Below are 26,460 nucleotides of genomic sequence, written 5' to 3' on the forward strand. Positions count from 1 at the left end.
TTGCACAGTGCTGCCACTCTCTGTGTTTGTGAGTTTGATGGTGCTGAGTTGAAGCCTGAATCCTGACTACAACATGATCAGGTCTGGCTGGTGGGGTAGAGTCATGGAGCGTGGCACATGAACAAGGTGTGGGCCTCGGGGTGTTAAACATTTGTCCCATAAGTCCAAAAAGGTCACACACAAAGTGATAGTAAGGAAATGAGAGCACGTGAGTTTGGCATAGAGAACTGAATGGAGACTTTCCCGACGTTCGATGTACCCATGATGATGGTTATTTGAATGGAAATCACTGGGTGACCTTCATGACAGATACAATCGGGGTTTTCATAGAAATTTCTAAAGTTCTAAGAGGATGTGGCTAGATGCAACAAGATGTTTCCGATTGTGGGGGAGTCAAGAACGAGGGATCACCATTTTAGGATATGGGTTGGAACATAGGGGACTGAGATTGGGAGAAATTGCTTCATCCAGAGAGTGGGGGCCTGTGGACTTTGTCACCAAAGGAAGTAGTTGAAGCCAAAACATAGTATATTTCAAGAAGCAGTTATATAGAGTACTTGGGATAAAACAGATCAAGTATATGGGTAGAAAGCTGACATAAGCTATTGAGTTAGATGACCCGCCATGAACATAATGAATAGCGAAGAAGGCTTGAAGGATCAAACAGCCTAATACTGTGTATATGCTCGATGTTTCTATGTACAGTTTCTCTGTGTATGAAATCGAGGCAGTGTAGGTTTGGAGAGATTGATTGCTCGAAAGTATGACAAGGCTAATGGTAGCTTTCAGGATGGTTGACACAGACATTTCTCTGCAGGGAATTAATTCGTTGATCATATATTTCCACAGTTGACTCAGTTTCTCTTTGTGTCTCCACGTTAACAGATAAATGGTGAAGCCATTAATTTACCAGTCAGACTAGAATCTGGGAAAATTACCCTTTCCCAAAGCGGATCAGCGGCGTTACTGCAGACAGATTTTGGCCTCCGTGTCTCCTATGACTGGAACCATTACGCCGTGGTGTCGGTTCCCGGCATCTACTCCGGCTCTCTGTGTGGACTGTGCGGAAACTTCAACGGTGACAGGGCTGACGATTTCCTCTCCCCCAATGACACCGCGTTGCCTACAGCCTCGGCGTTTGGGAACAGCTGGAAAACAGCAACCTCTGGAGCTTCGTGCACGGATGATCCCGGCTTGCCCAGCCCCTTGTGCACCGACGCTGATCGCCGTGTCTACACCTCAGAAAGTTCCTGCGGGGTTTTGACCGACACCCGTGGGCCTTTCCGCCAATGTCACTCGGTGCTGAGCCCAACAACGTACTCTGAAAACTGTGTCTTTGATCTGTGCGCATTGGCCGGAATGCACGAGACACTCTGTCAGGCCATTGAATCTTACGCAGCCGAGTGTCAGAGAAGAGGTGTCTCAATCGAAGATTGGAGAAATGCAACAGGCTGTGGTGAGAAAATATGTTTGGAGAGATCAACCCAATCAGTGTCGCAAGTTTCTGTTCAATGTCCGGGTAACACTATTCAGCCTGAAACATCCTTAAATGGAGCAGGAGCAGATAGACCTGTGTGTATCTGTGCAGAGATTATTGATGGTAGCAGGAAAGGTGGAGAGAGCAGTTGATGAAGCAGATAGTATTCTGGGATGTATTAATAGGGACACAGAGTACAGGAGCCAGGAGGTTATACTGAACCTATAAAAGACACCAATTAAACCTCATCGGAATATTGTGCACAGTTCTGGGCTCCACACAGAACGAAGGATGTGAAGACATTGGAGAGAGTTCAGAGGTGGTGTTTAAGAATGGTTCCCGGGATGAGAAATTTCAGTCATGAAGATAGATAGAAGAGGTTCGGTGTGTTCTCCTTGGAGAAAAGGAGGCTAAGAAAAGGAGATTTGATAAAGATGTTCAAAATCATGAGGGGGCTGGACAGAGAAGACAGGGAGAAACTGTTCCTGCTCGTAAAAGGATCAAGATCTAGAGGGAATAGATTTTGACTGATTTGTAAAATCAACAAATGTGATGTGAGAATAACCTTTTTCACAGGTTGGGGTCGGAAATGTTCGGCCTCCAAGTGTGGGTGAGGGGGCTGGTATAGAGGCATTATAGAGGTAATTAGATGATTATTTGAATTGACAAAAAGTAGAGAGATACGGGGAAAAGGCACGGGAACGGTACCATGTCAGGATACTGGTCTGGAGAGTCAGTGTAGACACAATGGGCCAAATGGTCTACGTCCGCACCGCCAGAATTCTCTGATTCTGTGATTGATGAATTAAATGCAGATATTGATATGATCGGATTTAAATCCGCAGATTGGAACAATTGGGAGTCAATCGTTCGCACTCAAGCCAACATTTTGCAATAATGACCAATTGGACTGGACTCGAACCATTCTGGGTTTTTAGCAATCTGCTCAGTCCAGTCTGTTTTGATATAATTTGTTCACATACAATGAACTGATAATCAGCTGAATACTCATTGAACCAAACCTGTGTAATAATGATCATTAAACCCGCCTCATAAACATTAGTCTAAAGGATTGAGTGAGACGGTGATTGAAGGTCAATCTTAGGGACATGGTGAGCGGGTGACTGCTGCTTTCAAAGATATTATGGGGAGAGGGCTGAGGGAAGTGACACCGTTTGCCTGTTACTGTACTTTACTCTAACCCCGTGTGTTTCTGTGTTTTAGAAATCTCCTGCCCGCCGCACAGTCACTATAACAGCTGTAGCTCCGCTTGTCCTGCCAGTTGCGCCGATACAACGGCACATTTACGTTGTAGCCAGCCTTGTACAGAGAGCTGTCAGTGTGATGATGGCTACATCCTGAGCGCGGATCGGTGTGTGGCTCTGAGTCAGTGTGGCTGCTCATTCCAAGGTCATTATTACAGCAAAGGTGAGAGTGTCATCCTAACGGAAAGCTGCGGTAGGAAATGTACCTGCTGGAACGCCACCATTGGCATGAATTGTGAAGATTTCAGGTGCAGTGTCCATGAAGACTGCCGCCTAGTGGACGGAGTGCGTGGCTGCTATCCCAAAGAACGTGGCACCTGCTCGGCCTCCGGTGACCCCCATTATTTCACTTTTGACAGGAGAGCATTTGATTTCCAAGGAACTTGTAAATACACCTTCAGTAAGTACTGTGGAGCACCTGGGAATCGCACCATGTTCAACATTGAGGTGGAGAATGATCACCGAGGCTCCAGTGCCGTGTCCTGGACACGTCTAGTTGAGATCCAGGTGTATGGATACCAGATCCAGGTGTCGAGAGGTCAAACTGGCAGAGTTCAGGTAAATAGAAGCAACATTGCTAAATCCTGAGTATTAGGCAATAACAATGAACTGGTGAACTAGGTTCTGGTTGGACGATATGCAGGTTGAAATAAATGTCCTGGGGACCTCCTCACCTGACTGAGAGGCTCCTAGTTCAGGGGTTGCACAGTGCTGTTACTCTCTGGGTTTGTGAATTTGATGGTGCTGAGCTGAAGCCTGAATCCTGACTACAACATGATCAGGTCTGGCTGCAGGGGTAGAGTCATGGAGAGCGGCAAATGAGCAAGGTGTGGGCCTCGGGCTGTTAAACATTTGTCCCATAAGCCCTGCAACTCTCTTCAGATGGATGTTGCCCGTACCATGCTCTAATGGGGGCTGATCCCTCTGAAATGGTCCAGCATATCAGTGAATTCCAATGTAATTAGTGATGGGTGATGAGCAGTCAGTGACCCCCATGTGACAAATGAAGAGGAACCCAATGTATCCCAATATTTATGAAAACAAGAAAATGTTGAACTTCAGACCTGTTAGACTGACCTCAATAGCAGGCATGACTCTACCCCAGAACCTACAACAAAGAATGTGACAAATGGACACTTTGAACCTAATGGTACAATTGCATAGAGTGAACATGGATTTGTGATTGAATTTAGATTTTTGAGTATATAACAAGCTGCGTAGATAATATTAATAGTGAATGCGGGTTAGTTGTCTTTTCTGAAGACTTCCAAAAAGGTCACACACAATGTGATAGTAAGGAAATGAGAGCACGTGAGTTTGGCATAGAGAACTTAATGGAGACTTTCCCGACGTTCGATGTACGCATGATGATGGTTATTTGAATGGAAATCACTGGGTGACCTTCATGACAGATACAATCGGAGTTTTCATAGAAATTTCTAAAGTTCTAAGAGGATGTGGCTAGATGCAACAAGATGTTTCCGATTGTGGGGGAGTCAAGAACGAGGGATCACCATTTTAGGATATGGGTTGGAACATAGGGGACTGAGATTGGGAGAAATTGCTTCATCCAGAGAGTGGGGGCCTGTGGACTTTGTCACCAAAGGAAGTAGTTGAAGCCAAAACACAGTATATTTCAAGAAGCAGAGCACTTGGGCGCAACAGATCAAGTATATGGGTAGAAAGCTGACATAAGCTATTGAGTTAGATGACCCGCCATGAACATAATGAATAGTGACGAAGGCTTGAAGGATCAAACAACCTAATACTGTGTATATACTCGATGTTTCTATGTACAGTTTCTCTGTGTATAAAATCGAGGCAGTGTAGGTTTGGAGAGATTGATTTGTCGAAAGTAGGACCAGGCCAATGGTAGCTTTCAGGATGGTTGACACCGACATTTCTCTGCAGGGAATTAATTGGTTGATGATATATTTCCACAGCTGACTCAGTTTCTTTTTGTGTCTCCATGTTAACAGATAAATGGTGAAGCCGTTAATTTACCAGTCAGACTAGAATCTGGGAAAATTACCCTTTCCCAAAGCGGATCAGCTGCGTTACTGCAGACAGATTTTGGCCTCCGTGTCTCCTATGACTGGAACCATTACGCCGTGGTGTCGGTTCCCGGCATCTACTCCGGCTCTCTGTGTGGACTGTGCGGAAACTTCAACGGTGACAGGGCTGACGATTTCCTCTCCCCCAATGACACCGGGTTGCCTACAGCCTCGGCATTTGGGAACAGCTGGAAAACAGCAACCTCTGGAGCTTCGTGCACGGATGATCCCGGCTTGCCCAGCCCCTTGTGCACCGACGCTGATCGCCGTGTCTACACCTCAGAAAGTTCCTGCGGGGTTTTGACCGACACCCGTGGGCCTTTCCGCCAATGTCACTCGGTGCTGAGCCCAACAACGTACTCTGAAAACTGTGTCTTTGATCTGTGCGCATTGGCCGGAATGCACGAGACACTCTGTCAGGCCATTGAATCTTACGCAGCCGAGTGTCAGAGAAGAGGTGTCTCAATCGAAGATTGGAGAAATGCAACAGGCTGTGGTGAGAAAATATGTTTGGAGAGATCAACCCAATCAGTGTCGCAAGTTTCTTGTTCAATGTCCGGGTAACACTATTCAGCCTGAAACATCCTGAAATGGAGCAGGAGCAGAGGGACCTGGGTGTATCTGTGCAGAGATTATTGATGGTAGCAGGAAAGGTGGAGAGAGCAGTTGATGAAGCAGATAGTATTCTGGGATGTATTAATAGGGACACAGAGTACAGGAGCAAGGAGGTTATACTGAACCTATAAAAGACACCAATTAGACCTCATCGGAATATTGTGCACAGTTCTGGGCTCCGCACAGAAGGAAGGATGTGAAGACATTGGAGAGAGTTCAGAGGTGGTTTTTAAGAATGGTTCCAGGGATGAGAAACTTCAGTTATGAAGATAGATAGAAGAGATTCGGTGTGTTCTCCTTGGAGAAAAGGAGGCTGAGAAAAGGAGATTTGATAAAGATGTTCAAAATCATGAGGGGGCTGGACAGAGAAGACAGGGAGAAACTGTTCCTGCTCGTAAAAGGATCAAGATCTAGAGGGAATAGATTTTGACTGATTTGTAAAATCAACAAATGTGATGTGAGAATAACCTTTTTCACAGGTTGGGGTCTGAAATGTTCGGCCTCCAAGTGTGGGTGAGGGGGGTGGTATAGAGGCATTACAGAGGTCATTAGATGATTATTTGAATTGACAAAAAGTAGAGAGATACGGGGAAAAGGCACGGGAACGGTACCATGTCAGGATACTGGTCTGGAGAGTCAGTGTAGACACAATGGGCCAAATGGTCTACGTCCGCACCGCCAGAATTCTCTGATTCTGTGATTGATGAATTAAATGCAGATATTGATATGATCAGATTTAAATCCGCAGATTGGAACAATTGGGAGTCAATCGTTCGCACACAAGCCAACATTTTGCAATAATGACCAATTGGACTGGACTCAAACCATTCTGGGTTTTTAGCAATCTGCTCAGTCCAGTCTCTGTTTTGATATAATTTGTTCACATACAATGAACTGATAATCAGCTGAATACTCATTGAACCAAACCTGTGTAATAATGATCATTAAACTCGCCTCATAAACATTAGTCTAAAGGATTGAGTGAGACGGTGATTGAAGGTCAATCTCAGGGACATGGTGAGCGGGTGACTGCTGCTTTCAAAGATATTATGGGGAGAGGAATGAGAGAAGTGACACCGTTTGCCTGTTACTGTACTTTACTCTAACCCCGCGTGTTTCTGTGTTTTAGAAATCTCCTGCCCGCCGCACAGTCACTATAACAGCTGTAGCTCCGCTTGTCCTGCCAGTTGTGCCGATACAACGGCACATTTACGTTGTAGCCAGCCTTGTACAGAGAGCTGTCAGTGTGATGATGGCTACATCCTGAGCGCGGATCGGTGTGTGGCTCTGCGTCAGTGTGGCTGCTCATTCCAAGGTCATTATTACAGCAAAGGTGAGAGTGTCATCCTAACGGAAAGCTGCGGTAGGAAATGTATCTGCTGGAACGCCACCATTGGCATGAATTGTGAAGATTTCAGGTGCAGTGTCCATGAAGACTGCCGCCTAGTGGACGGAGTGCGTGGCTGCTATCCCAAAGAACGTGGCACCTGCTCGGCCTCCAGTGACCCCCATTATTTCACTTTTGACAGGAGAGCATTTGATTTCCAAGGAACTTGTAAATACACCTTCAGTAAGTACTGTGGAGCACCTGGGAATCTCACCATGTTCAACATTGAGGTGGAAAACGATCACCGAGGCTCCAGTGCCGTGTCCTGGACACGTCTAGTTGAGATCCAGGTGTATGGATACCAGATCCAGGTGTCGAGAGGTCAAACTGGCAGAGTTCAGGTAAATAGAAGCAACATTGCTAAATCCTGAGTATTAGGCAATAACAATGAACTGGTGAACTAAGTTCTGGTTGGTCGAAATGCAGGTTGAAATAAATGTCCTCGGGGACCTCCTCACCTGAGTGAGAGGCTCCTAGTTCAGGGGTTGCACAGTGCTGCCACTCTCTGTGTTTGTGAGTTTGATGGTGCTGAGTTGAAGCCTGAATCCTGACTACAACATGATCAGGTCTGGCTGGTGGGGTAGAGTCATGGAGCGTGGCACATGAACAAGGTGTGGGCCTCAGGGTGTTAAACATTTGTCCCATAAGTCCAAAAAGGCCACACACAAAGTGATAGTAAGGAAATGAGAGCACGTGAGTTTGGCATAGAGAACTGAATGGAGACTTTCCCGACGTTCGATGTACCCATGATGATGGTTATTTGAATGGAAATCACTGGGTGACCTTCATGACAGATACAATCGGGGTTTTCATAGAAATTTCTAAAGTTCTAAGAGGATGTGGCTAGATGCAACAAGATGTTTCCGATTGTGGGGGAGTCAAGAACGAGGGATCACCATTTTAGGATATGGGTTGGAACATAGGGGACTGAGATTGGGAGAAATTGCTTCATCCAGAGAGTGGGGGCCTGTGGACTTTGTCACCAAAGGAAGTAGTTGAAGCCAAAACATAGTATATTTCAAGAAGCAGAGCACTTGGGCGCAACAGATCAAGTATATGGGTAGAAAGCTGACATAAGCTATTGAGTTAGATGACCCGCCATGAACATAATGAATAGTGACGAAGGCTTGAAGGATCAAACAACCTAATACTGTGTATATACTCGATGTTTCTATGTACAGTTTCTCTGTGTATAAAATCGAGGCAGTGTAGGTTTGGAGAGATTGATTTGTCGAAAGTAGGACCAGGCCAATGGTAGCTTTCAGGATGGTTGACACAGACATTTCTCTGCAGGGAATTAATTGGTTGATGATATATTTCCACAGCTGACTCAGTTTCTTTTTGTGTCTCCATGTTAACAGATAAATGGTGAAGCCGTTAATTTACCAGTCAGACTAGAATCTGGGAAAATTACCCTTTCCCAAAGCGGATCAGGAGCGTTACTGCAGACAGATTTTGACCTCCGTGTCTCCTATGACTGGAACCATTACGCCGTGGTGTCGGTTCCCGGCATCTACTCCGGCTCTCTGTGTGGACTGTGCGGAAACTTCAACGGTGACAGGGCTGACGATTTCCTCTCCCCCAATGACACCGCGTTGCCTACAGCCTCGGCGTTTGGGAACAGCTGGAAAACAGCAACCTCTGGAGCTTCGTGCACGGATGATCCCGGCTTGCCCAGCCCCTTGTGCACCGACGCTGATCGCCGTGTCTACACCTCAGAAAGTTCCTGCGGGGTTTTGACCGACACCCGTGGGCCTTTCCGCCAATGTCACCCGGTGCTGAGCCCAACAACGTACTCTGAAAACTGTGTCTTTGATCTGTGCGCATTGGCCGGAATGCACGAGACACTCTGTCAGGCCATTGAATCTTACGCAGCCGAGTGTCAGAGAAGAGGTGTCTCAATCGAAGATTGGAGAAATGCAACAGGCTGTGGTGAGAAAATATGTTTGGAGAGATCAACCCAATCAGTGTCGCAAGTTTCTGTTCAATGTCCACTATTCAGTGGACTATTCAGCCTGTAACATTCTTAAATGGAGCAGGAGCAGAGGGACCTGGGTGTATCTGTGCAGAGATTATTGATGGTAGCAGGAAAGGTGGAGAGAGCAGTTGATGAAGCAGATAGTATTCTGGGATGTATTAATAGGGACACAGAGTACAGGAGCAAGGAGGTTATACTGAACCTATAAAAGACACCAATTAGACCTCATCGGAATATTGTGCACAGTTCTGGGCTCCGCACAGAAGGAAGGACGTGAAGACATTGGAGAGAGTTCAGCGGTGGTTTTTAAGAATGGTTCCAGGGATGAGAAACTTCAGTTATGAAGATAGATAGAAGAGGTTCGGTGTGTTCTCCTTGGAGAAAAGGAGGATGAGAAAAGGAGATTTGATAAAGGTGTTCAAAATCATGAGGGGGCTGGACAGAGTAGACAGGGAGAAACTGTTCCTGCTCGTAAAAGGATCAAGATCTAGAGGGAATAGATTTTAACTGATTTGTAAAATCAACAAATGTGATGTGAGAATAACCTTTTTCACAGGTTGGGGTCCGAAATGTTCGGCCTCCAAGTGTGGGTGAGGTTGGTTGTATAGAGGCATTACAGAGGTCATTAGATGATTATTTGAATCGACACAAAGTAGAGAGATACGGGGAAAAGGCACGGGAACGGCACCATGTCAGGATGCTGGTCTGGAGAGTCAGTGTAGACACAATGAGCCGAATGGTCTACGTCCGCACCGCCAGAATTCTCTGATTCTGTGATTCATGAATCAAATGGAGATATTGATATGATCGGATTTAAATCCGCAGATTGGAACAATTGGGAGTCAATCGTTCGCACTCAAGCCAACATTTTGCAATAATGACCAATTGGACTGGACTCAAACCATTCTGGGTTTTTAGCAATCTGCTCAGTCCAGTCTCTGTTTTGATATAATTTGTTCACATACAATGAACTGATAATCAGCTGAATACTCATTGAACCAAACCTGTGTAATAATGATCATTAAACTCGCCTCATAAACATTAGTCTAAAGGATTGAGTGAGACGGTGATTGAAGGTCAATCTCAGGGACATGGTGAGCGGGTGACTGCTGCTTTCAAAGATATTATGGGGAGAGGAATGAGAGAAGTGACACCGTTTGCCTGTTACTGTTCTTTACTGTAACCCCGTGTGTTTCTGTGTTTTAGAAATCTCCTGCCCGCCGCACAGTCACTATAACAGCTGTAGCTCCGCTTGTCCTGCCAGTTGTGCCGATGCAACTACACATTTACGTTGTAGCCAGCCTTGTACAGAGAGCTGTCAGTGTGTTGATGGCTACTTCCTGAGCGCGGGTCGGTGTGTGGCTCTGCGTCAGTGTGGCTGCTCATTCCAAGGTCATTATTACAGCAAAGGTGAGAGTGTCATCCTAACGGAAAGCTGCGGTAGGAAATGTATCTGCTGGAACGCCACCATTGGCATGAATTGTGAAGATTTCAGGTGCAGTGTCCATGAAGACTGCCGCCTAGTGGATGGAGTGCGTGGCTGCTATCCCAAAGAACGTGGCACCTGCTCGGCCTCCAGTGACCCCCATTATTTCACTTTTGACAGGAGAGCATTTGATTTCCAAGGAACTTGTAAATACACCTTCAGTAAGTACTGTGGAGCACCTGGGAATCTCACCGTGTTCAACATTGAGGTGGAGAACGATCACCGAGGCTCCAGTGCCGTGTCCTGGACACGTCTAGTTGAGATCCAGGTGTATGGATACCAGATCCAGGTGTCGAGAGGTCAAACTGGCAGAGTTCAGGTAAATAGAAGCAACATTGCTAAATCCTGAGTTTTAGACAATAACACTGAGCTGGTAGAGAAAGATCTGGTTGGGCAATATGCAGGTTGAAATAAATGTCCTCGGGGACCTCCATACCTGAGTGAAAGGCTCCTAGTTCAGGGGTTGCACAGTGCTGCCACTCTCTGGGTTTGTGAGTTTGATAGTGCTGAGCTGAAGCCTGAATCCTGACTACAACATGAGCAGCTCTGGCTGCTGGATTAGAGTCATAGAGAGCGGCACTTGAGCAAGGTGTGGGCCTCGGGCTGTTAAACATTTGCCCCGTGCAGGGCATGGGCCCTGCAACTCTCTTCAGATGGAATTTCCCCATACCGTGTTCTAATGGGGGCTGAGCCCTCTGAAATGGTCCAGTATATCAGTAAATTCCAATGTAATTAGTGATGGGTGTTGAGCACAGACCCAGTCAGTGACCCCTGTATCACAAATGAAGAGAAACCCAATGTATCCCAATATTTATGAGAACAATGAAATGTGGAACTACAGACCTGTTAGCCAGACCTCAATAGCAGGCATGACTCTACCCCAGAACCTACAACACAGGATGTGATAAATGAACACTTTGAACATAATGGTACGATCGGATAGAGTGAACATGGATTCATGTTTGAATTGAGATTTTTATGTATATAACTAGCTGTATGGATAATATTAATAGTGAATGCTTGTCAGTTGTAGTTTCTGAAGACTTCTAATAAGGTCATACACAAAGTGGTTGTAAGGAAATGAGAGCTCGTAGGTTTGGCATAGAGAACCCAATGGAGACTTTCCCGATGTTCGATGTACCCATGATGATGGTTATTTGAAAGGAAATCACTGGGTGACCTTCATGACAGATACAATTGGGGCTTTCATAGAAATTTCTAAAGTTCTAAGAGGACTAGGGTAGATACAACAAGAAGTTCCCGATGGTAGGGGAGTCCAGAACGAGTGATTACCATTTTAAGATAAGGGGTAGAACATATGGGATTGAGATTAGGAGAAATTGCTTCACCCAGAGAGTGGGGGCCTGTGGAAGTTCGTAGAATTACAGTGCAGAAGGAGGTCATTCAACCCATTGAGTCTGCACCGGCCCTTGGAAAAAACTCCCCATTTAAGCCCCACACCTCCACCCCATCCCCGTAACCCAGTCTAACCTTTTTTGGACACTAAGGGCAATTTAGCATGTCCAATCCACCTAACATGCACATCTTTGGACAGTGGGAGGAAACCGGAGCACCCGGAGGAAACCCACGCAGCAACGGGGAGAACGTTCACACTCCGCACAGTGACCCAAGCCAGGAATTGAACCTGGGGCCCTGGCTCTGTGAAGCAGCCATGCTAACCACTGTGCTACCGTGCTGCCCTCAATTTGTCACCAAAGGAAGTAATTGAAGCCATAACATTGTATTTTTCAAGTAGCAGTTGGATAGAGCACTTGGGACGAAAGAGATCAAGTATATGGGTAGAAAGCGGGCATAAATTATTGAGTTAGATGACCCACCATGAACATAATGAACAGCAAAGAAGGCTTGATGTATCAAACAGCCTCTTCCTGTGTATATACTCTATGTTTCTATGTACAGTTTCTCTGTGTATAAAATAAAGGCAGCGTAGGTTTGGAGAGGCTGATTTCTCTGAAAGTCTGACCAGACTAATGGTAGATTTCAGGATGATTTGCACAGACATTTCACTGCAGGGGATTAATTAATTGATCTTATATTTCCATATCTGACTCAGTTTCTCATTGTGTCTCCATGTTAACAGGTAAATGGTGAGGCCTTTACTTTACAAGTGAGATTAGCATCTGGGAAAATTACCCTTTCCCTAGGCGGATCAGCGGCGTTACTGCAGACAGAGCTCGGCCTCCGTGTCACCTCGCTTTTCCCCGTGTTCAATTTATATCCAGAGAAACGGCCAAAATCCCTCAGGATCTCCATAATCCTATTGAAACTCCCTGGGTCGGAGATATGCAGCAGAAAATCATCTGCATACAATGAAACTCTGGCTTGACCCCACCACACTCAATCCCTCTCCAACTCCTCGACGCCCTGAGCGCCATTGCCAACATAATTTCATGAGGTACAGGAGCAGAATTAGACCATTTGGCCCATTAAGTCCACTCCACCATTTGATCATGGCTGATCTTATCATGTCCTTAACTCTAACCAGCTTTGACAAAGGGTCATCTGGACTTGAAACTTTAGTTCTTTTCCCTCCCTGCAGATGCTGCCAGACCTGCTGAGTGTCATGATATGCAGATAATGATATACAGACAGGCACAGACAGGCAGCTGCAGCTAATGAACTCAGAGAACAGGACATGACCAATGAGCAGGCAGGACACTCAGGGGTGGTATCTCACTACAAAATGCACGAGGCGCTCACACTCCACCTCTTTCCACTGATGAACATCTACAGAGTGAGTCAGGATGTATTTACAGTATCACACCTCCAGCACGCGGCTGATAGCTAGTCTGGTTCAGTCAGGCAAAGTAACCACATTTAAGTTAGCAGAGAGTCGAACTCAGAGAACTGTGCTAAATAAATCAGACTGAACTAACTTCAAGGTCTGGAGTATCTTTTGGTTAAAGCTGCATCCAGTTGCAGCCTGTGTTATCCGACAGTACGTGGCATGACACTGAGATTTTCCAGCATTTTCTCTTTGGCTTAACTCCACCATCCTGCCCATTCTCCATAATGCTTCAACGCATTACCAATTAAAAATCTGTGGAACTCCTCTTTAGTTTACTCACTGTCCCAGCATCCACTGGAATAGTGAATTCCACAGATTCACAATCCTTTGGAGAAGTAGTTTCTCCTCATCTGTTTTAAATTTGCTACCTCTTATCCAAAGACAATGACCTCTCATTCTAGAATCCCCCAAAGAGGAAGCACTCACTCCACATCTATTTTATCCACACCTTTCATCACCTTGTACACCTCAATTTGATCTCCCCTCATTCTTCTAAACCTCGAGAGAATCGGCCTAAAGTGTTCAATCACCCTTCATACGACAAACCCCCGGAATCAACCAAGTGAACCTCTTCTGAATTCCCACTGCATCTTTCCTCAAATAAGGGGACCAAAACTGGGCAAAATTATTGCCAGAGCAAAAAGTAGTGGGGAGATAGGGCACCTCTGCCTTGTCCCTCGATTCAAACCAAAGTTTCCCAAACTCATCCTGTTCTTCTGGACATGTCATCGGCGCCCTGTTCAGCAGCCGAATCCAATTCACAAAACTCTGGGAAAACCTGAACTGGACCAGCAGCTCCAACAAAAACGCCAACTCCACCCAATCAAAACCCTTCTTCTCATCGATTGCCACCACCACTTCTACCTCCTGCCCTTTGAGAGCATCACAGTAACATTGGGCAACCTGTGCACATTCGTTGACAGCTGCCTCCCCTACACAACCCCTGTCTGGTCCGGTCCCGTGTTGTTCAGCTACACATAGCTTTGGATGGCTGCCCTTACCCTCTCGCCCTCTCACACCCCCTCATCTGCCTCATTTGTCCCACAAATCCACCCAGTGCTGTGCATGGTCGGAGATAACGGTTGTTGAATACTCCAAATCGTCCTCCCGAGCCAATAGCGCCTCATGCATTGCAAAAATGTCAATCTGGGAGTACACCCGGTGCACATGTGAAAACCACGAGAACTCCTTTGCCCCCAGGCCTCCCAAACTGCCACGGGTCTGCCCCCCCCATACGGTCCATGAATCCCGTCAACTCTTTCACCACAGCTGAAACCTTCAAAGACCGTGTTAAAACCGCCCCCCATTATCAGCTGGTGCGTGTTCCAGTACTGAATCTTTGCTAATACCCGCCTCAAGAGATCCACATCGTCCTAATTTGGGGCATAAACATTCAGCAGAACCACCGTCAACTCCTCCAGCTTTCCACTAACCATCACGCATCTTCCCCCATGGTCAGCTACAATACTGCGAACTTCAAAGGCCAGTTTCTTGTTGATCAGCACCGTCACACTCCTGGTTTTCATGTCCAACCCCGAGTGGAACATGTGCCCCACCCATCTCTTCCTCAGCCTCATCTGATTTCCCAGCTTCAGGTGTGTCTGCTGAAGAAACACAATATCCGCCTTCAAACTCCTCAAGTGTGCGAAAACACGCGACTGTTTAACCGGCCCATTCAACCCCGCACATTCCATGTCATCAACTGGGTCGGGGGCTCCCCGTCTCCCTTCCATACCGGTCAGCCATCACTCTTCTTCAGCCAGCTCCTCCGGCACACGTCTTGCACTCTTCTGTGCCCATCCCAAGATATCCACCGTCGTCCCCCCCTCACCAACTGCGCCACACCAACCACACCCACGTCCAATCCCCCCCACCCCACCTCACCCCCTCCCCATAAACAAACAAACAACCAACCCATTCCCCTCTCCCCCACTCCGTTCTCCTGACAATGCCTCCCCTCTTCATTCCTGTTAACTAGCCCAACTAGCTAGCATGGTGGCCAGGCTGGGGCCTCTGGCTATCCCTTATCTCCCCCAATCCAACTTCAACACCCATCACCCCAAACAACAACAGTACAAGAAAAAAACCAAAGGCACGCAAGACCAAAACCAAAACCAAACCCAAGGGCAGCACGGTAGCATGGTGGTTAGCATAAATGCTTCACAGCTCCAGGGTCCCAGGTTCGATTCCCGGCTGGGTCACTGTCTGTGCGGAGTCCGCACGTCCTCCCCGTGTGTGCGTGGGTTTCCTCCGGGTGCTCCGGTTCCTCCCACAGTCCAAAGATGTGCGGGTTAGGTGGATTGGCCATGCTAAATTGCCCGTAGTGTCCTAAAAAGTAAGATTGGGGGTGGGGGGTTGTTGGGTTACGGGTATAGGGTAGATACGTGGGTTTGAGTAGAGTGATCATGGCTCGGCACAACATCGAGGGCCGAAGGGCCTGTTCTGTGCTGTAGTGTTCTATGTTCTTCTCTATGCACACTCCCCCCTCGCCACGCCCCTCACTGTAACCTTCACCAATCCACCCTCCCTGTCTGCCCATATTCTATACACAGCACAACTCCAAAGTTCAATGCCTTTACACTTCTACCAGTCCATAGTCTCTCATAAAGCCCTTCGCCTCCTCCGGCCAATCAAAATACAACTCTTGGTTCTGGTCCGTAACCCACAGACAAGTCGGGTACAAAACCCCAAACTTTATCCCTTTCTTGTAGGCAGCAGCCTTGATTTGGTTGCAACCGGCTCTCCGTTTGGCCAACTCCGATTCCAGGTCTTGATGAATAGGCAACTCATTCTCCTCCCAGGTGCATTTCTTTGTCTGCCTCGCCCACCTCACAATCTTCTTATCAAGAAAATGATGCAGCCACACCACCATCGCCTTTGGCGGTTCCCCCGCTTGCAGCCTCCACCTCAGCGCCCTGTGCGCTCAGTCCACCTCAAGAGGACAGTCAAAGACCCCCTCCCTATCAGCTTCTCCAACATGTTCACCACATACTTGGTGCCCTGCACTCCTTCAATACCCTCAGGGATCTCCACAATCCGGTGATTTTGTCTCCTGGAGCAGTTATCGAGATATTCTAGCTTCTCCCTCAGCCTTTTTTGACTGCTCATCAGCATCGCCCTCAGCAGCTCCTCTGAGGTCTCTGAGACCTCCATCCTTTGCTGCTAGAACTTGCAGGAGAGAAAGTTCACCAGCTGCTCCCTAGACCACTGGGAGGAGAGTGCTGCACCCAGTTTGTCCAGTTTGTATGTACAAAATCGAGGCAGTGTAGTTCAGAGAGATTGATTTCTCTGAAAGTCTGACCAGACTAATGGCAGATTTCAGGATGATTTACACAGACATTTCACTGCAGGGGATTAATTAGTTGATCATATATTTCCACATCTGACTCAGTTTCTCATTGTGTCTCCATGTTCACAGGTAAATGGTGAGGCCTTTAATTTGCCAGTGAGGTTAGAATCTGGGAAAATTACCCTTTCCCAAAGCGGATCAGCTGCGTTACTGCAGACAGATTTTGGCCTCCGTGTCTCCTATGACTGGAACCATTACGCCGTGGTGTCGGTTCCCAGCATCTACTCCGGCTCTCTGTGTGGACTGTGCGGAAACTTCAACGGTGACAGGGCTGACGATTTCCTCTCCCCCAATGACACCGCCTTGCCTACAGCCTCGGCATTTGGGAACAGCTGGAAAACAGCAACCTCTGGAGCTTCGTGCACGGATGATCCCGGCTTGCCCAGCCCCTTGTGCACCGAAGCTGATCGCCGTGTCTACACCTCAAAAAGTTCCTGCGGGGTTTTGACTGACACCCGTGGGCCTTTCCGCCAATGTCACTCGGTGCTGAGCCCAACAACGTACTCTGAAAACTGTGTCTTTGATCTGTGCGCATTGGCCGGAATGCACGAGACACTCTGTCAGGCCATTGAATCTTACGCAGCCGAGTGTCAGAGAAGAGGTGTCTCGATCGAAGATTGGAGAAATGTAACAGGCTGTGGTGAGAAAATGTGTTTGGAGAGATCAACCTAATCATTGTCACAAGTTTCTGTTCAATGTCCGGGTAACACTATTCAGCCTGTAACATCCTTAAATGGAGCAGGAGCAGAGGGACCTGGGTGTATCTGTGCAGAGATTATTGATGGTAGCAGGAAAGGTGGAGAGAGCAGTTAATAAAGCAGATAGTATTCTGGGATTTATTAATAGGGTCTGAGAGTACAGGAGCAAGGAGGTTATACTGAACCTATAAAAGACACCAGTTAGACCCCAGCTGGAATATTGTGCACAGTTCTGGGCTCCGTACTTAAGAAAGGATGTGAACACATTCAAGAGAGTTCAGAGGAGGTTTACAAGAATGGTTCCACGGATGAGAATCTTCAGTAATGAGGATAGATTGGAGAGTTGGGACTATTCTCCTTGGAGAGAAGGAGACTGAGAGAAGATATGATCGAGATTTACAAAATCGTCACGGGGCTGGTCAGAGTCAATGGGGAGAAACTGTTCCTGCTCATAAAAGAATCAAGAACGAGAGGGAACCAATGAAAGTGAATTGCAAAAGAAGCAAATGTGATGCGAGAATAAATATTTTCACACAGTGAGTGGTTGGTGTCTGGAATATTCTGCCTGTAAGTGTGGTGGAGAGAGGTTCAATATGGGCACTCAAGTGAGCATTAAATGTTTATTTGAACTGAAACAATGTGCAGGGGTACGGGGAAACGGTAGGGAAATGGCGTAATCTTTGATGCTCCTTTGGGGGCGAGGACACGTTAGGCGGAATGGCCTCCTTCTGCTCCTATAATCTTATGTCCATGCTTTTCTCTTCCTGTCTTTTTCTCCAGGTGTCCGCTGCCCTGAAAACAGTCATTTTGAGGTTTGTGGGAATCCATGTCATGGGAATTGTGTCAATGTCTCTGTCTCGTCATCCTGTGATCTGAGATGTTCTGAGGGCTGTTTCTGTAACAATGGCTACCTGAGGAGCGGAGACAACTGTGTCTCCCCCAACCAGTGCGGATGTTTCCACAATGGTGTGTACCTGAAGGTAGGTTCACAGCTGACCGCAAGGTGGCGCCGCTGCTGGTGACGGCGAGGAGCTGAGGGGTGGGGGGCAGGGGAGTCAGTGAATGATGCGAAACTGGAGAATATTTAATAGATTGAAGAAATGCCGCTGACATTAACCGAGAGCTGGATTTCCTTTGCAGGTAGGAGAGGCAGTGTTGACAGACAACTGCAGATCCAGATGCCAGTGTTTTGGGAGGGGCGACGTCAGATGTGTCCCTGCTGGCTGCGGTCGGACTGAGGAATGTACCACCAGGAAGGGCCAGCGAGGCTGCTTCAGCTCCTTCCCAAGTTGCACCGTTACTGGCAACCCGCACTATCTGACCTTTGACGGTGCATTGGCTCATTTCCAGGGAACATGTGACTATGACATTGCCAAAGTTTGTAACCCTTCATCAGTTTCCTGGTTCCGAGTGACTGCGGAGAACCAGCACCGCCGCAACAACCTGGTGTCCTTTGTGTCCCGTGTACATGTCTACCTCCTGGGTGTTCACATCACCATAGAGAACGGGAGAGGTGTACTGGTGAGTTTTGTTCCGGCTACGGTAGCTATTCATTGATACAGCGATTTATATTCATTCTCGGGAAATGGATCTGAGATATTCAAATTGGAGGCCAGATGGTGGTACAGTGGTTAGCACTGCTACCTCATAGCGCCAGTGACCCGGGTTCAATTCCGACCTTGGGTGATTGTCTGTCAAGGTTGCACGTTGTCCTCGTGTCTGAGTGAGTTTCGTGCGGGTGCTCCAGTTTCCTTCCACAGTCCAAAGATGTGCAGGTTAGGTGGGTTATGGAGTTATGGTGCGGTGGCATTTCTGATGGTGCAATATCAATGGGCCAAATGATCTTCTCTGCACCACAGAAATTCTATTGTCCGAAGGTCAAGAGGAAATTTGATCGAGGTGCTCAACGTCACGATGGGGGTCAGGGACAGAGAAGGGAGGGAATCCTGTTCCATTGGTGGAGGGATCGAGAACCAGAGAGGACACAGATTGAAGCTGATTGGTGACCGAAGCAACGGTGACACGAGGAGAAACATTTTCACACAGCGAGTGGTTAGGATCAGGGGAAGAGGAGGCAGATTTAATCAAGGCTTTCAAATGGAGATTGAATCAGAATCTGAATCGGAAGAATTAAACAGGAACAGATGGAGGCCAATTAAGCCCCCCTCGAGCTTGTCACATAAGAACAGGAGGAGACCCATTCACTCCCTTTGAGTGTGTTACACAGGAACAGGTGGAGGTCCATTCAGCCCCCTTAAGTCTGTTACACAGGAACAGGAAAGGTCCATTCAGCCCCCCGACAGCCTGTTGCACAAGAACAGGAGGAGACCCAATCGGTCCCTTTGAGTCTGTTGCACAGGAACAGGTGGAGGTCCATTTAGCCCCCTCGAGTCTGTTACACAGGGCCAGGAAAGGTCCATTCAGCCCCCCGACAGCCTGTTGAACAAGAACAGGAGGAGACCCAATCGGTCCCTTTCAGTCTGTTGCACAGGAACAGGTGGAGGTCCATTCAGCTCCCCTAGGGCCTGTTAGACAGGAACAGGAGGAGCCCCACTCAGTTCCCTCTGGCATGTTACACAGGAATAGGAGGAGGCCCATTCAGCCCCTCAATCCTGTTACACAGGAACAGGAGGAGGCCCATTCAGCCGATGAACCTGTTACACAGGAACAGGAGGAGGCCCATTCAGCCCCTCGATCCTGTTCCACAGGAACAGGAGGAGGCCCATTCAGCCCCCTTGTGTCTGCTTACCATTCACTGTGAACCTTTGCAAAACAGAAATCTCTCAATCTGAGATTTAAAATTAACAATTGATCAGTTGTTGAGTACTCCAATCATTCCCCTGCCTGTGTGTATAATTGTTTCCTATTTCACTCCTAAAAGGGGTGCCTCTCAATTTTAGAGTCAGCCCGGTCCGGGACTCCTGCCAACAAGTGTAAATTGTTTCTGACTATCACCCCCTATCTGTTTCCCCTTAATATCTTGAATGTTTCAATCAAACCCCCCCCCCCACGTTAACCTTCGAAATCCCCGGGTATAAGAGGCTATTGTGCATACACGGTGCTCCCTCCAAGGTCAGAATAATGTTGGAAACGTGTGGGGGTCAGAGCTGTCAAGATACATTCAGCGGAATTCTCCATCGGCAGGATCCTCTGATCCGCTGGCAATGCTCGCGGGTTTGCCAACGGCGTGGGGTGGCCACAATGGGAAACCCCATTGGCCGGCTGCAGGAACGGAGAATCCCGGTGCTGGTGGGGGCGCATGGCGCAGGGAAATGCAGCTAGCAGTCCGGAGAATCCCGCCCATTATTTCTTCATAACTATCCTCCACTAACTATAATTTGCTGCAGAAACATTTTCTCTGCTGCCGTGGGATTAGCTGCAGTTTGGTCAGGAGGTGAATGGCCTCTTTGAATTGTCTGTTTGCAATTTTAAGAAAAACACAAGTCAACCGAGGCTGGCCTTACTTTTGTATTTTCAGATCAATGGAACAACTGTTTTGACCCCCCACAATATCCCCTCTTTGGCCACAATCTCCCACGTGGATGGTTTTATTGTGGTCGATGCAGTGAACAATGTCGAGGTGCATTACGATGGACGGAGCATTGTGCTGGTGAGAGTCGGGCCAGAGTACGCCAACAGATTGTGTGGGATGTGTGGCAATTTTAATGGCAACCTGACGGACGACAAGGTCCTGCCCACGGGTCAAAGAGCGAGGAGCGACAATGAATTTGGAAATTCTTGGAAAACAGAGAGAAGTGATTTGAGGTAAGGGTTTGGCGTGCGTCAGTAGATACACAATTCTCAGAGATCAGGGGATGTTTGAGCACACACACCGGAGGCTGTGACCTACCCATTGACTTGAAGAGTCATTTGGGCTAAACATTCCCACAGCCATCAGATCAGATCTAAGCTCTGCAGTCCTGCCAGATCCAGTCGTAAATAATAGTGGAGGAAGCCCCCCAAATATGCCCATCCTCAATGATGGAGGAATCCAGCACAAGATGCCAGTGCAAGACACAAGGCTGAGGCATTTGCAACAATCTTCAGTCAGAAGTGCTGAGTGGATGATCTCGGTCTCCTCCGGAGGTCCCCAACATTGTCCCCTTATCGTCCGTCAGGTTGCCAATTCAATTCACTCATGTGATATCAAGAAATGACTGAAGGCCCTGGGTACTGCAAAGGCTATGAGCCCTGAAAATTCGGCAATAGTATTGAAGACTTATGCACCCCTAGCCAAGCTGTTCCAGTTCAGCTACAACACTGGCATCTCCCCGGCAATGTGGAAAATTGCCCAAATGTGTCCTGTACATGGGAAACAGGACAAATCCAACCCAGCCAACTCAAACCCATCAGTCTACTCTCCATCATCAGTAGAGTAAGGGAAGGAGTCATTAACAGTACTATCAAGCAGCACTTACTCAGTGATAACTTGCTGATGGGTGCTGAGTTTGGGTTCTGCCAGGGTCACTCAGCTCCTGACCACATTACAGCCTTGGTTCAAACATGGACAAAAGTGCTGAACTCCAGAGGTGAGGTGAGAGAACCCGCCTTTGATATCAAGGCAGCATTTAACCGAGTATGGAATCAAGGAGCTTGAGTAAAACTGGAGTTAATAGGAATGAGGGCATAACTCTTCACTGGTTGGAGGCATAACTGGCACAAGGGAGGGTGGTTATGGTGAATGGAGGTCAATCATCTCAGTTCCAAGACGTCACTGCAGGAGATCCTCAGGAGAGTGTTCTAGGTCCAACCATCTTCAGCTTCTTCATCAATGACCTTCCTTCAGTCATAAGGTAAGAAGTGTGGATGTTTGCTGATGATTGTTCAGCACCATCCACGACTCCTCAGACACTGAAGCAGTCCATGTCCAAATGCAGAAAGATCTGGACAATATCCAAGCTTGGGCTGTCAAGTGGTAACATTTGCATCACACAAGTGTAAGGTCATGAACATCGCCCCTTGACATTTAATGACATTACCAATACTGAATGCCCCACTGTCAACATCCTGGGGATCAGCATTAACCAGAAACTCCTCTGGATCGGCCATATAAATACTATAGCTACAAGAGCAGGTCAGAGGATGGGAATCCTGCGGCGAGTAACTCACCTCCTAGGGGCGGCATGGTGGTGCAGTGGTTAGCACTGCTGCCTCATGCGCTGAGGACCCGGGTTTGATCCTATGTGGAGTTTGCACATTCTCTCCGTGTTTGCATCGGTCTCAGCCCCACAACCAAAAGATGTGCAGGCTAGTTGAATTGGCCACACTAAATTGGCCCTTCATTGGAAAAACTAATAATTGGATACTCTAAATGTACTTAAGAAATGAAGAAAAAGGTCAAGTAGGCAGCTCACCAGTATCTACTCAAGAGGCAATTAGGGATGGGCAACAAATGCTGGCCCAGCCAGCGGCATCCACATCCCGTAAATGAGTAAAAAAAAAGGGCAGGACTTCCATTGCCGTTGGACAACATGTCACCAAAACCCGAGGTGAGGACTTTGGCTGAAATATTCAGTTAGAAGAGCAACAAACCTAATTGCATTCTTACCTCATAATGAGCGGCCCCCATAATAAACCAAGCCATCTTGTCTTCGTCAAACATTCCCAGGACAGATACAACACGGGGTAAAGATACAGAGTATAGTCCCTCTACACTGTCCCCATCAAACACTCCCAAAACAGGCATAGCACGGGGTTAGATACAGAGTAACCATCTACACTGTCCCCATCAAACACTCCCTGGATAGGTACAGCACAGGGTTAGATACAGAGTAAAGCTCCCTCTACACTGTCCCCATCAAACACTCCCTGGACAGGTACAGCATAGGGTTAGATACAGAGTAAAGATCCCTCTACACTGACTCCATCAAACACTCCCAGGACAGGTACAGCACGGGGTTAGATACAGAGTAACCCTCTACACTGTCCCCATCAAACACTCCCTGGACAGGTACAGCACAGGTCAGATACAGAGTAAAGATCCCTCTACACTGACCCCATCAAACACCCCCAAGACAAGTGTAGCACGGGGCTAGATACAAAGTATAGTTAGCTCCCTCTTCACTGACTCCATCAAACACTCCCAGGACAGGTACAGCACGGGGTTAAATACAGAGTAAAGCTCCCTCTCCACTGTCTCCATCCAACACTCCCAGGACAGGTAGAGCACAGAATTAGATACAGAGTAAAACTGCCTCTAAATTGTCCGTCTAATCTTCACAGTGATTCGCAGACACTGTGTGAATGATGAACACTGTGTTCAGGTATTGTCCTTGTTGATGGTGCTGGAGATACTCAGTGTTACTAACTGTTTGTAAATGTTACATTTCCGAGAAAGAGTAAGCAAAAGTTTGTGTCTGAATGAGAGTTTGATAAATGCTGCGACATTTTGTTTACTGTCATCTTGTTTATTGGATTTCTCTTTGTAGATGTGAAGATGACAATAGGAATGTGGAAGTCAATTGTCCCCAGACTGCCCAGTTCCAATCGCTCTGTTCAATAATCCTCAATCAGACTGGACCATTTGCTGTTTGTCACCTGCACCTGGATCCCATGAATTATTACACAGCTTGTGTGTATGATCTGTGTCTATACGGAACAAACAACCTGATGCTGTGTGGAGCCATCAAAGCTTATGAAAAGGCTTGCAATGTTCAAGGGGTGTCGATTCCCTCCTGGCAGGCCAGTCGAAACTGTCGTAAGGATACATTTGCTACTTAATGTTCAAAAAACCATAGAACTCCTTAAAGTGTAGAAGCAGGCCATTCAGCCCATCAGGTCTATACCGACTCTCTGTAAGAGCACCCGACCTTGGCGTACCCCCCGGCATGTGCTCATAACCCCACCACACGTTCACGCAGTCACGGGAAAAACATACAAACTCCGCACAGTCAGCCAAGCCTGGAATTGAAGTCGGGTCACTGGCTCTGTGAGGCAGCAGTGCTAGCCACTGTGCCGTCATGCCACCCATATGAATGAATTTATGGATAACTTATCCATCCCACCTGGCAAGGGGAGCGAAGAGTTGGATTCCCCATTGGGCATAGAGGAAATGATGAAATGCATTGTGTTGATGCAGACAGGTAAAGCCGCAGACATGGATCACTTTAACATTAAATTTTATGAAACATTTGCCGAACAGTTGGTATCCTATTTCTGGATATATTTAATATTCCTTATCTTGGGCTTTGTTGCCCTCTACTCTTGCTCAGGCCTCAATCTCCTCGATTCTCAAGAAAGAACAAAAACCCGACAGAGTGCCCGTCATACCGACCTATTTCACTCTTAATGCGTACGTTAAGTTACTTACCAAAGTGCTGGCACTACGGCTGGAGCCTTGTCTCTCAGAGGTGAGCTCGGGGGTCCAGATGGGCTGAGTTAAGGGTCGACAGTTGTCGGCCAATACACATCACCTGCTGAACACTATCCTTTCCCCCTCCTTGGTTTCTGAACTTCCATCATCCATTGTCCATTTGTCAGCAATTATAGCTCTCAACCTGCAGCAGGAGGCACAACGTCAGGGTTAATATTAATTGCACAATTCCAATTAAAATTTGTGTTTGGCCAATGGCGAGAGCCCTCTTGCCAGATCTGTTTGAATGAGGGCACTGGCGAGTGAATGGACTGTGTAACAATATAGTCTGTTCTTTATTCCAGCTTCACAGCACCCATGTGAGGAGCAGTTGTGTCTGGGGCATGAGTGGTGCGGAGAAAAAAGAGGGGTTTTTGGATGTTTTTGTGACGGTGTAAGTGGTGCCACACAGGATAATAACTACGGTAAGACTATTGCAACAAACACGGCCTGTAAACCGCTCTCACTTTTATTCCTACAGGAAGTTTTTATGCAATAAATGGGTAAACTTTCCCATGTCCCAGGGTTAATACAATAACAGAAAGCCTGGCACAGATCATTTAACAACATATCAAACTCTGCATTAAACCTCGTTTTTTTTGTTTACGGGATGGGAGCGCCGCGGGCTGAGCCTTCACATTGAACCGCTGCAGTCCCTGAGGTATAGGTACACCCACAGTGCTGTTAGGGAGGCAGTTCCAGGATTTTGGCCCAGTGACAGTGAAGAAACGGCCGATATATTTCCTTGTTGGGATGGAGTGCGGCTTGGGGTAAAATTTCCACCATCCCTTGTCCAATATTTAATGCATATTTTAAAAATTAGACTGATTATAGAATGTTTAGCAGTTGCCATGGTATCTCGTCACCCATAGGTACAATCTGTCGGCAACAAAATTCAATGACAACATGGAAATTTACCTATTTTTCAGTCACGTTTAATCACTATCCATCGCCACGATTTTTCTGCGCCAATTTAGTTTAGTTTTTCTGCCTCCTCCCATGTCAAACAAACCGTGACTTCAATCACATTGTTCCATTCTGTTCAAGATGTTCCTCTCCGTGTGAGATCGGTAATGAATGCTTGTTCCATCCTCCACCATTCACTCTGGTCTGGTCTGCCCTCCGTCTCAGCCAAGGGAAACCCGCCTACCATGTGGATAGAATTAATACAGATCCCGGCTCCAGTTTGTAATTTGTTGATGGCAATTGTTTTCTGATTACAGACTACAGACTGACGTGTAACGGCAATAACAGTGAGATCTCGTTGTCGCGCTGCTTGTTGTTCAATGATGGCTGGCACACCCGTTATTTCCATCTCAATGACCCCAGTTGTATCGGACAAGTCACCAATGGAAGGCTGGTCTTTCACTTTGATTCAAGCAGGCGATTTTGTGGCTCCAACCTCAAGGTATCTATGTGTGCAGCTGCTCAGAGTGAAAAGTGGAGACTTTGTAAAAACATTTTGTCTGTTACTCGCATATCAGGAAAAGTGAAACTTGTCTTTCAAAACTCCAGAATCAAAGCGCAGGCTGCCCTTGTGTCACTTCCTTCTCAATTCATAAATTTATTTCACCAGTCATACAAGATGCAAAGGAATGTTTTTCTGAACCTTTTCGGGATTGACTTGCAGAGAATATTCACGTTGAAAGTCTTTCAGTCAGAGAGTATAACCCAAACACGAGTTTGTCATCTTTTAATGATGCTGCAATTTCACTGAGAAAGCATCACCCGAAATGAACCAATGAGTTCCTGTTGGGTGGGAACAGGGCGCTGGAGTCACAGGCAGATGGAGAATGTACATCTGGAATACTGTGAACAGTTTGGGTCACATCTAGAATACTGCGAACATCTTTGGTCACATCTGGAATACCATGAACAATTTTGGTCTCCTCATCTAAGGAAAGATATACTGACATTGGAGGCAGTCCAGAGGAGGTTCACTGGGTTAGTCCTAGGTATGGAGAAATTTTCTTATGGGGGGAGGTTGAGAA

General features: G+C 47.1%; 1 protein-coding gene across 1 annotated transcript in view; it reads left to right on the top strand.

Moving 5' to 3' along the window:
• LOC119974235 (IgGFc-binding protein-like) overlaps positions 1 to 26,460 on the top strand; it is a 108,383-nt gene that overhangs the window by 69,191 nt on the left and 12,732 nt on the right. The window contains exons 13-25 of the mRNA XM_038813003.1: positions 886 to 1,456; positions 2,702 to 3,300; positions 4,722 to 5,292; positions 6,541 to 7,139; positions 8,160 to 8,730; positions 9,983 to 10,581; positions 16,490 to 17,060; positions 17,899 to 18,098; positions 18,259 to 18,639; positions 20,597 to 20,883; positions 23,547 to 23,815; positions 24,775 to 24,894; positions 25,693 to 25,877. Coding sequence (XP_038668931.1) covers positions 886 to 1,456; positions 2,702 to 3,300; positions 4,722 to 5,292; positions 6,541 to 7,139; positions 8,160 to 8,730; positions 9,983 to 10,581; positions 16,490 to 17,060; positions 17,899 to 18,098; positions 18,259 to 18,639; positions 20,597 to 20,883; positions 23,547 to 23,815; positions 24,775 to 24,894; positions 25,693 to 25,877 — 5,523 coding nt within the window. The remainder of the gene's footprint in view (positions 1 to 885; positions 1,457 to 2,701; positions 3,301 to 4,721; positions 5,293 to 6,540; positions 7,140 to 8,159; positions 8,731 to 9,982; positions 10,582 to 16,489; positions 17,061 to 17,898; positions 18,099 to 18,258; positions 18,640 to 20,596; positions 20,884 to 23,546; positions 23,816 to 24,774; positions 24,895 to 25,692; positions 25,878 to 26,460) is intronic.

The sequence above is a fragment of the Scyliorhinus canicula genome, chromosome 12 (assembly GCF_902713615.1).
Source record: "Scyliorhinus canicula chromosome 12, sScyCan1.1, whole genome shotgun sequence".
NCBI lineage: Eukaryota > Metazoa > Chordata > Chondrichthyes > Carcharhiniformes > Scyliorhinidae > Scyliorhinus > Scyliorhinus canicula.